The 12,101-nt window shown below is 33.4% G+C and overlaps 1 protein-coding gene across 1 annotated transcript in view; it reads left to right on the forward strand.

The window, feature by feature from the left end:
• The first annotated feature begins 7,380 nt into the window (after positions 1-7,380).
• Positions 7,381-12,101, forward strand: part of cdh8 (cadherin 8) — an 84,774-nt gene continuing 80,053 nt past the window's right edge. Inside the window, exon 1 of the mRNA XM_088938922.1 lies at positions 7,381-7,809. Coding sequence (XP_088795048.1) covers positions 7,558-7,809 — 252 coding nt within the window. The 5' untranslated portion in view covers positions 7,381-7,557. The remainder of the gene's footprint in view (positions 7,810-12,101) is intronic.

The raw sequence follows: 12,101 nt of genomic DNA on the forward strand, positions 1-12,101 counted from the left end.
CATTCTTTACTACTTTTAAATTCAATGTGCATGGACACCTGTGTAGAAGCAAGCAAAATATAAAAAGGCATTATCTGAAGCTAATAACACCAGAAAGTGTCCAACAAAAATAAAAAAAAGTAAGTCTTGCTAATCAATCTATCTTCTCAGCTGCTTTTTCAAGGTTCAATGTTCAAGATAAGCAATAATGATCAAGGTAAGCATGTACTACTGTATCAGGTACCACAGACCCAAGCAACAAAGTTGGTTGGAAAATTAATTTTATTTGACTCTTGTCTGCATATTATAAACTTTTTTAAGGCTTCTGACTCTTCTGTGACCCCACCTATTTGATAACATGAAAGAGCACTGGTGATACAGTAGCTGCCACTAAGAAATTTAAGTGAAATAAAACTAGTATATAAACAGCATTTGAAACAAGCCAAACTATTGACTAATTAAGATCAAAATTGTTTTAACACAATAAGAAGCTGCACTATAACTGCGTAATTCTTTCTAGTTTTTGATCAGTGTGTTGATCTGCAAAAACTAAGGAAATGCCTTGATTATCACATTTTTATTACTGTGGCTGTGTGAAACCACTTTGACCTCCCACGTGTGTGTAACTTAATTAAACGACGTTTTCTGGGAAGCAAAGAAAATCGTTACAGTATATTTGTACTGTACATCAAGATTGAAGAAACAAATTTAAAAAAGAGACACTGTTTTTTAAATGCAGAATATTCATTAAAAAAAACATATGACTGGAAAATGTATTATGACCAGTGTAGTTTTTTAGCTTGAAGATCTTCAAACTAATGAAGTTAAGCCCCTTGAGGTTTAGGTGACCATTAGTACAGTCTCTCTGTAAAGCATGAAGTCTGTTACATTATCGCACACTAGAGGGCACTTAGCTCTGCTAAGCTTCACATTTAATCATCCTTTACTGGCATCTACCAAGGAAACCTACTAAGCACAAGTATTACAGATACTTTATTGATGATAGTTTCTGCCCCAATTTAATTTTTCCAACATAGATCAGATGTGCCATGCCATTATTTATCATTATTATACTATTTCTCAAATATGCTGTATGTAATAGTATTAACAGAATGCTTGTTTCCTCTTAAAATATTTTATGTGTACCCATTAGTCCTTCATGCTTTGATGTGTAAATTGTGCATATATTTCTAGTACTTCTTTTTTTTCACATGTATTTGATAGTGAATGTTAGTTGTGGGAAAAAAACAACAACAAAACAATCGCTATGAATTTGGTTGCTCAGTTGGTTATTAAAAAAATATTTTTAAAACCATATATTATATGTTTTCTTTTGCCTAGTGTTATTTAAAAGTAAGTTGATAGTTATGCGGTGTTCTTCAAAATATCAATCCACATACAGTATGCACCATTTTTCTATTTAATATTTGTTCATTATATATTATATGTTAAATGTATGGAAAATATATGTACAGTATATATAATGTAATATACAATTAAAATTTGTTGCATTTTCTCTTATTCTTCATAAATCTATATTCATTGTCACCACTTATGGTAACAGACCAGATATTGTGCAAAGCTGGTATAATGAGATGGATGTTTTACTGATGACTTTTTTCTAGATTTATATTTTGAGATATGTTAGGAAACCATAAAAAAGGTTAGATGTATTAGGGAAAAAAGCATTTAAAACAACCATTTTTACCATATAGATACAGCAGTTTCACTAGACTCTGTTATAACACATGAAAATGTATAATAGTCCAATCACTACATTTTACAATTAGCCAGTCACTTTTATAGATGTTTAATACTACAGTATAATTTATTATTGTTGTTGTACACTACAGTATGTGCTTGACTCTACTGTATATGCCACAAAACACAGGTGATGATACTTGGCTTCAGATTTCACATATTGACCTATTTTACTTGGGGAAAATAGGTTTCTGATGCTTGAAGTTTGAATGAAGTTTTTGTCTTGGGTTTGCTATATTTAGCATTTCTTACAAATAGGATCGTCTTCCTATTATTATTGTAATTGCTATTCAGATACACTACCGTTGTTACACATACAGGTATGATGAAAATGTTTTATGAGGACAGAAACGATTCTCCGTTTCAGAAAGCAATGGTATTGTATTGAAATCAGTGCGGGAAGCGTCTGCTCCGTTGCAGGTATTATTGACTGAAGCAAGCTGCTTTAGTATACGGAAATCTATGAAATAACATTCGCAAAGAAATAAAGACAGTGCGTATTTTACTGCTTACCTACATTATAACTAAGCGTATCTGCAGTTTCACACTGAAAATGCACGTTGACCTTAGTGAGCCGTCTTCGGTCTATTTAATGGTGAAAACCGGTGTACCGGTTGCATACAGTAGCTCGAAAAACGAAAGTCAGTCCTCTGCTTATATTTTCAGTTGTTTTAAAACGGACTGCAATTCTGTCTTTGACAACACCGTCGCCGCATGGTCATAAAAGTTGTGTATTCCCATGGTATAAAAACGTGCATTAATTTCTAAGCGGCGGACCTGCCTCTAGATCAACCCAATGAGAGAGGCAAGGGGAGGCTCCCCGCTCCAAACACTTCTACACATCTCTTCACAGTTACACACAGCAGTCTGGCACGCTGGAGATCTAATACACTGTGGTAGGTTGGTGAACTGTAAGGATTCTTTTCTGTATTTCATTTTTTCCTGGCCTTTTTTTATTTTTCCTAACAGAAGATGTACTGACCACTGATCTATTCAAAGGATATTTCTTTTTCGTCTTTACAATGCTGCAGATGTTAGAATATAACAGAGTAAGTATCCAGTACTGTACTTACCAAAACACTAACAGGTGTACGGCTGCTTGTAGCAAATAGCACTCGGCCATACTTCATGCGGTTGTATCCAGTGCCGTGAATAGACCTCAGTCAGGTCGCATTTCATGTTTTACGTTTTGTTTATTTGTGACTATACGGTATTACTGGATTTTGGTAGAAGACGAATAGCGTATTGAAAGTTACGGTGAAACGAAGCAGGTTGCTGACATTTCCGTTTTAATCCTGTTTATACTTTTGTTTTGGTGAAAGTTATCTAAAATGTGTCACTTATTTACAGTACCGCCTTTGTTAACTTCGGATATAGAGACGATGATACTTGCTTCGCAGGTAACATCCTGAGCGCAGCCTCTGGATATTCACTTGCTTTCTCTTTACAAGAGGATATGCATACCGCATACTTATTTGGTGACTCTCCTTTGTTATAAACGTACATTTATCTACAATAATTGCTATTCGTCTTAACGCATGCTTTCCGATACAGTAAGTTCACTTGCTACTTACAGTATCACCGCTGAAACGTTCGTTGCATCTCTGTCATATGGATCTCTCTTGGAAATAAATCAGGATTCCGTCTGTGTGAGCAACTCTGGTGGTGCTGAAACGATGCAAAATGCAGTTGGCCACCGTACAGCACTTAAGTATCTTGCAGAGTTACAGTATAATACCGTTAACTACTGCTATTCGAGCTGAAGCTTAGCACAATTTATTTACATGGAACTTGGAGATCTCTCTTATTTTTTAATAATTTTTTTTTATTGGTACTGTATAATGCAGTTAAATATTTTATTATATTTTGTAATTTGGAGGTTTTCTTAATTAATCTCTCTGTATAGATTGCTATTATTTGTAAGGAGTGACTTTAATAGAAAAATAAGAATAAAATATAATTGACATACTGTACACAGTCGTATATTCGGTAAATAACTTGACGGGTATGTACAGTACTCTAGGTTGCAAAAGAGCCTGACTGTAGAATTATTCTGTTTACAGACAGTTGGTTGCAAAAGGGATGTATTGAATGTATGCCTGTGATTTAATAAAATAATTGGCAAAAAAGAGTATAGAGCTTCATTTTTAATTGTGCGTATAGCTTTTGATTAGTCAAGCATCTGCATGCAATGCAGGGCAGCAACATTGTACCTTATGCAGACTAATAAAATGTGCAGTTCATCCTATTGGTGAATCCTGTGTTATACACTGTACCTAGTTTCTTTTACTGGTCGTCTTGCAGGCAATACATTTAAGCTGTTATGATCCATAGTGGACGCTGAGAAAGATAGCCCCAAGCTATTGCCCAGAGGTAATTTTGTCCATGCTTGTCTTTATTATCGTCATCATAGTAACAAGAAGAGGAGTGAAACAAAAGAATAACACAAGAATAGGCTTAGATTACAAAAGTGTGTAAGAAAACCACATCATTATTTTAACATACAAATTGATCTGTCCCTGTTTGGACAACTTTTATTTTTATATTGCAGGGTGTTGTTATTATTGGATTTACATATACAGTATATTGTAAATACACTTGCTGATCAGCCTTATTCTTGTAATGGTATAGTCTTTTAAATGTTCATCAAGATTTCTAGAGGTCTTGCTGGAAAGCAAATATTACCTTCTACCATTTAGCGACTGTAAAAGCTACAACGCTTTAAACTTAGCATGTGATTGAAAATAGAAAACTCATCATTTTCCTATTGTTATTTTTTTCTCTTCAACGTACTGTAGGTGTAGGAATTTTACATGGATGTAATTATGAAATTATGTGAAGCAAAAGGTACACGTGAGCAAATAATAACTTTTCTGATTGCTTTGTGTTTTAGGCAAATACTGTACTTGTCTGTAGGAACTTTAGTTATGTAATGCTCATCACATAACAGATCACTTAATAGATCACTCATTTCTTTTTGACCACCTGTAGTGTATCATCAGATCATGTATACATACAGTAGGAATAAGAGGTTTATTCCATGCTGAAAAGAGAAAAAAGAAAACACAATGTTTCCATGGAGCCTTGGAGCCTTCTTCAGGTGTGAGAAAGACAGAGCAGTAACATGTATACATAAACAGTAGATATACAGTAGTATAAAATCCAGTAAGTTTTGTATTCTATGTTGTTTCTAAGAAGAACGTTTGTATTGCTTGCTTGTTTGGTATTTGGGTATTAGTCAGAGTGTGCTAATGAATCTTATATTAACCTCAGAATGCAGTGGCACCATATCTATTACACAGTACAGTACACCTTAAATGGGTGCTTCTGTTAATGTTCTTTTCAGTCCAGTTGCACAATAAAGAGATTAAGACAGCCTACAACATCCTAAGAATCAAGACAATATATTATTACTTAATGAAAGTGTATTGATTTATTCAATAATTACAATTTTATGACAACTGAATTCTACAATCTGTCAAAAACAAATAATCACCTACTGTAGATCATAGAAACTGTCAGAGTGTGTATCATATATTTGTTTAGAACATATTGAGGGCATACATGACTTGATTATATTACAAATTAAAAAGACAACACAGTGTATATAAAATGTAGGGGAGACATACTCTTGCTTTCTATGCACTTGATTTAAATCAACTGCTAAAACATTCTTTTATTTTAAACTCGGAGTTCAATTTCATTTTTGAAATGCTTACATGAAGCTTGTAGTGAATAAGTTAACATAATTAGTTATTTAACATAATTAGTATATTGTTTTTTTGTCAGCAAAGAATGGTAGTTAGAATGGTAGCTAGAGAACAAGAACAGTTTTTGTTTTCTGCACAAGGTACATAGTTACAGTACTTGTGATTAAACTGTTAATGCACAAATGACAGTAAAGAAAACATACTGTAGTTCTGATTTACTAATTGTATATTTTAAAAGGGATGTGCTTTATGGTGACAAGTCTTTAAGTGTTCGTAAAAACTGTTCATGCTGGATCAAAACACTGAGTACAGAATATGCCTTCTTGAGTCATTACACTAAACAAGTCAACATCTTTACTAGGACAAAAGTTAGAGAATGCTCCAAAGCATGAGTATTCCTACATTTGTAAAAGTTGGCTTTTATAGTCAGAGCTGGTGAGTTTTGCAGGATTTAGGGATGCTTGAGGCTTACCAGGCTCTACCAGGACCACTCATCACAAATGAACTTAGCATCAGATTGTAAAATGCAATACAGCAGCGACACCCGAATATAGATGCTCACATACAAGCACGTACAGTACCTTAATATATTGTCTATATGGATAAAATCTGACGTGATGCTGATCATACAGTATGCTATCAATGACTACCAGAAACTGTCTTGCATGCTTAGATTTGGTATATACAATGATGGTGATGGATCATGAAACCAAGGGTTACATGTGAAGAGAGAACTTTATCATCTCTTTGTAATTGTTTCTCATGATTGATATGGGGTGACATCCCTGTGACAGCTAGAACAATCTCCACATTTGTTGGCCTTTTCATGGATATATACTTGTGAGACAATATAATGTGCATCATGTTGTAGATGTCCTTTCCTTACCTTCATGGAGACAGATCAATTTCCACAATGACAATATCCTGGCTCACCTTCCCTGTGTCATCACAGAATACCTCAAAGGAATACATGCACCTTAACTAACTGAATTATATAAACTGAAAACATTATGATTGCATTTTTCAGATTCTTTTTGTGCAGTATGGTAGTGTCAGATCTGGATCAATGAAACCTGTCATTTGGTGTTCATTTTGTACATACAGGTCAGGAGAAGATTTGTCGGTCTTGAACTTAGTCCAGGCATTGTCAGTCACTAGTAAAACTAACAGTCAAACACAAACCTCACTAAGAATGAATGCAAGTGAATTTATATTCTGGTCAAACTCTAATTTAACACTTTTGAATAATTCTGAAAATATATGCTCTGTAATAACACTTAAATCTTTAATCAGAGAAGTCTTATGTGAAAAACATTGTGCTTGAAAAAATGAGATGAACATCCACGAATAAAAAAAAATCAATTTCAGATGTTGTTTGCTCAAAGGTATTGTATGCTAATCTCCAGTACATCGGATTAGTGCTTCACAATCCCTGGATACAGAAGAGTTAGTGCTAGAAGAATATAAAGAGCTGAGTGCATACACGTGTCTGTCTTGTGTTTGTTTTTGTCTTATTAAATGCTTATTTTGTAAAATTGCTTCTAAAACACACTAATAGGCTTTTAATGTTATGATATGCAATAGACTTTAAGACTATCTTGTGTGATCCCGTGATAAGACAGATCAGCTCTCACTGTATGAAATGACTTTATTCAATGGACCAAAGCTTTATAGCATGATGCCCACTTATTGATGAAGAACATAAGTGGTAAATAAGTATTTTTCATAAAATCTCTGGTCCTACATCTTTGCCCATATACAGTAAAGTCTGTTGTATCTCAATGACTATTTTCCATGGAAAGAAAGACGTGGCTTCTTAAAAAAGTATTGAGGTTTTGTAATTTTCTTTTTCTCAGTTTTGGAGTTTTATAGACAACCAGTATTGCAACATGACTTTGCATTCATATTGTTTTTTCTTTTCTGTCTCTTTAGATCTTTCCATCTGATAAACCTACAAATGGATGCTCCTGTAAAAAGTATATATCCCCATTCTGTGACTTCATTTTGGAAGAATCCATGACCTTTATTGCACAATGAATGTGAAAGCTAAAATCCGAAGTAGAGAGAAGTAATCTTTTTTTGGGAGTGCTGTTTATCTTGGAGAATAATGCCAAAACGCTGGGAGGAAATGCTGACAGATATATGGACTTCCTTGCTGTTTATATGGATTACATTGTTTCCGTACATTTCCATGGCTCCCATCAACCAGTCAAAGAGTTTACAAACTGGATCCATTATGGGTCTACGTGGGACTGGCGAGGGACAAAAAATACTAAGTCGTGCCAAGAGAGGATGGGTTTGGAATCAAATGTTTGTGCTGGAGGAGTTTTCTGGACCTGACTCAATTCTTGTTGGCAGGGTAAGTCTTCTGGCATACAAATTGTCAGTTGAATATTAAGCTAGCTTATCATGTGGAAACATTAATTTAGTGATTTAAATACTTTTTCATAACATTTTGAAAACTTTTAACAGCAACGTGAAAAGACATCAAATCCTTCATGTGCTGGGTATATGCTGTGAAACCAGGGGGTGGGATTATAAAAAGGCTCAGTTTGTATAGTTATTGAATATCATGTTTTATGTTTCCTATCTTTACAAATAACCTGTAGAAACAATACTTTTTTCAATACAATACAATTCCCTGACTTATTAATTAAACAATGCTGACTTTTCTTATAGTCAGGAAATGTGAACTGGTTGTTACAGAATGACCCAGGTGAATCACAGACTTCAGTGTTTGATGTTGTTTTCCCTAAATGTATTGTGCCAAAAACCTTGAAAATGGTCTAAGAAATCCCAAAAGGAGCGCACATGATTATTTTCAGTGCAATGGTGATGGGGAAACAGGTAAGGATTTCAGGGAATTGGGCAGGATGGTATGTCTGTTGCTTGTTTATTTTGTTGATGCACATGAGTTAGCTTCAACCTGCCATAAACCTTCTCTGACCACGTCTATGTTTACTGGGTGTATGTTTTTTAAAAATATCTATGTACATCTATTCCTTAAAACAAAAATCTAGATTCCTATTTTTGAACTGCAAGCTTTCAAGGAATCTGTATGCATACTGCTTATATTTTAAACATTTTATACATTTTTGTAGTGTGTGCACAAAGGCGTTTTTTCATCTCTAGAATCAAGATGTGTGCATTTAAAAATCTCGTTACACTTTCAATTAACCCCTATAATTATAACTCAAATTGTTTTATTATAGTCCCAACCCACTGCTGTTTATTCAGGTGCCATGCCATAAAGTAGTAATCGGTATTTGTCTAATAAGAAAGCAATCCATTGCAGTTGCAGACTGTTTCATATATCTGCAAGGATGGTAGTTTAAGAGTCCCTGTAGAACATTTTAATTGTTTCTTTTGATGACCAGAAAATATTCTTACATTTGTTTAAATAAATTGTTATGCTTATTACACTGGCAAATGCCTTATGGGTATGTGGCCAAATTAGTAGTTTCAGGTTGGCATGACTAAGTTATTGATTGACCATTTGTTTGGTTAATACATGTGAAGCTGTTTTGAGTTTAATGCTAATAGTATGACATAAATTATTGTGCATAAATTAGTAATTTCAGAATGGTTTAAACATACTTTAAAATTTCAACTCATTTATATTGTATTTGCTTATTTGTTATAAAAAGTGCAGTTCATGTTTCGTCTTACACTTAATTTTCATGCTTTACAGACTGCCTCTGAACAAAAGACTTTAAGCAGATTTCAGATAACCAATTCAAAATGAGTTTGAATGACTGCAAAGTTTTTAAACTACTGTACAAATGAGTGACAAGTTGATCAAGACATCATTGTGACCTGTTGATTGCTTTGATTGAGCTGTTGTGTGTTTTAAAGGTTAAATATTTAGAAGCATTGCTTGCAGAGCACAGATAAGTTCTGTGTTTCGGTGAGATAGTAGCCAACAGAGCTGTTTTAGATTGAGGAACCCCCATCACAAGTTCCCAAGCAGCAATTTCCTCTTGCACTTAATTAAAAAATGAATCAAGTGGATAGAGGTTGTGTGATTAAAATGGGTCATACATTTCAGATCTCTGTGTTTGTGGGCTTGTGGTTCAGGGTTGATTATCGAGGCACCTCGGGCTAAGATTAGACTCATTCCATCTAGTACATTTTATTGCTTCACCCTCTGATGTTTAATTATACATATACCTCCTGTCTTGTCTGTTACTGTGCATTCCTGAATTGCAGTTGTCAGTTAGCAAAGATTAACAGATGCATTCGAGAAAAATACACAAGAAATAGATGGTAACAGTAGTTATGTGACAGTATTTTCTTTCACATGATCACCTTGAGATGGGCATTATAAATCAAAGAGAAGAGACTTATTCAGGTTGTCATTCAATTCTCAAGAATATTTAGGATCAGCGGGAATTATGTTTCATGTTAAAGAACAGAACATGGGTTAAAGATGTTTCACAGTATTTTAAAGAAAGTGTACCAGGTATGTTTTTTGTCATATACAGTATTCACTGCCCACTATTGTCTTATATCCGGTACAGTTGTGAATGAAACAAAGTGATGTTTCCATTTTAAGATACAGTAATAACATAGAAATAGGAACCAAGCAATGTTTTTAAAAAGCAATTGTTGATAAACAGTTTTGCAAAATATTTTAAAATCTATACATTTACAAACTGTAAAGCATAACAAAATGTTTGTTTCTATTAAGTTTAAATGTTAAAAAAATGACTTTATCTGATTTGTGTATTTTTAACATCTTTTTCTTAGTTTTATGAATGTCATTTGCTGATTATGGTGAAAAGGTGGGTTTAGCATTGTCAAGTTGCCCATATAATGATTAACCATAAAACACTCAAATATTTGCAATTACAAATTTAGGACTATACTTTCAAAAGCTTGCAAACACCAAGAAAATAAAGCACCTTCAGAAAATAGTTACTTTTAAATTGTTCTACTTGGAAGCATTGATTTTATTTGGACTACAGGACTGACTCTTTAAACTCAATATGTTGTGTTGCACAATCTTGTACTACTAATTTGTGTTCTACAACTTCTTTGTATAAAGGTACTGTATGGATTATATTTGGGCTTAGGGGTCTTTCAACATCTTTTACTACTAAAATGTACTAGGCTTTCTTGCTTTGCATCTGTTGGTTGCCAGGATAGCCTCCAGTTCCTCCATAATTCTGTATTGGATAAAGTGGTTAGAAAATCAATGGATGGATGGATTGATAGATGGATATATTGTACTACAGTAGGCTGGTTATTTGAGGTGCCAACAATGCTCAACTCAAAGTTCTAGCTAAGCGTTTAATAGAATGAAACAAGCAGTAATAAATAGATTAAAAATATATAAAAAATACTTTTATTACATGAAAAAACAATAATAACTTGCTTTTTGCCATGTGTGACTGCACTGCTTGTCAGCATGACTGTATTTTGCATCTGTGATGTTACTTTCATTTTACATCTGTTTTGTCTGTCAGTGTGTATGATAATTTATCAGAATGAGTAATGAAGGGCCCTACTCTTAGTATTGTAATACAAATGTATAGAAAAGAAAAAGAGTGCATGATTGATGTTTTTTCATTGTCCAACACCTTTATCTCAACAATCATAATATGTTTCCACAAAGGAAAATGATAACGATGTATTAATATTCAATGGCACATATTAGACTAAAAAATTGGAGAGATTGTCATATAGAGAAGGATACAATGCTTTGATTATTACTTCAGCACAGAAATAAGAATATATGTTTTAGAATAGGTTTATGAAGAAAAACAGCATTTATTTGTCCCACAAAAAACACATACACAAAGGGACATTTCAAAAATAATTTTAAATGTAATCCATAGCCAGCCATTCAATACAATTCATGTCAATTCTGCAAATTGTACAGCCCAGAAAGCTGGCACTTTTAGCACATTAGCCATTGTAAAAATAATTCTACAAATATCACCCCATCCATGCAGCATCAAATTGAGCTGGAACTTTAACATTCAAAAGAGAATAATGCCTTTTTTAGCTTTAGTTTGAGACATGATTTAGCTATAATGTTTCTAAAACGTTGTGATTTTGATAAGAGGATCAGAATAGGATCTACTCTTCAGCATAACACTCTTTTTTTAAATGACATGATTTACCAATGTAGCTATTTGTTATAGCCAAGTTTTCAATAAGAAGAAATGTATAGAATGATATGAAAGAAAATACACTAGTCTTCAAAAATTAAACTTTTATTTTCCTGTATTGTATATTTGTTTTTTCTATGCTGTTAATGTTATGTCTATCTGAATATATGAACTATTTAAACATTAGTTTTTTTCAAAGGATTTTTGGAAGAGAGAACTAAATTCTAATTTAAAACTACTGTTTAGCCTGATAATAAAAGAAACACTGCTTTTGTTAGTGTTTTAAATGTCTTGTACATTACTATTTCAGGTATTTCATGTTTAAATGGAAGTGTTGGCTATCACAGTCTGAACTAAAATACATTCAGATTTCAACATACTGTACATGGGCATACAGTGTTTCTGTGGTGATGAACATGACTATAGTATGCCAATTAGTATGTGCTAATTGTATCTCATTATTATATTTTACACTTATTTTTGTTCAGTAATATACGAAATACATACTGTAGTTGGGTTGCATTTATCTAGGTAC

Source organism: Atractosteus spatula, chromosome 21 (assembly GCF_055471065.1).
Source record: "Atractosteus spatula isolate fAtrSpa1 chromosome 21, fAtrSpa1.hap1, whole genome shotgun sequence".
Classification (NCBI taxonomy): domain Eukaryota; kingdom Metazoa; phylum Chordata; class Actinopteri; order Semionotiformes; family Lepisosteidae; genus Atractosteus; species Atractosteus spatula.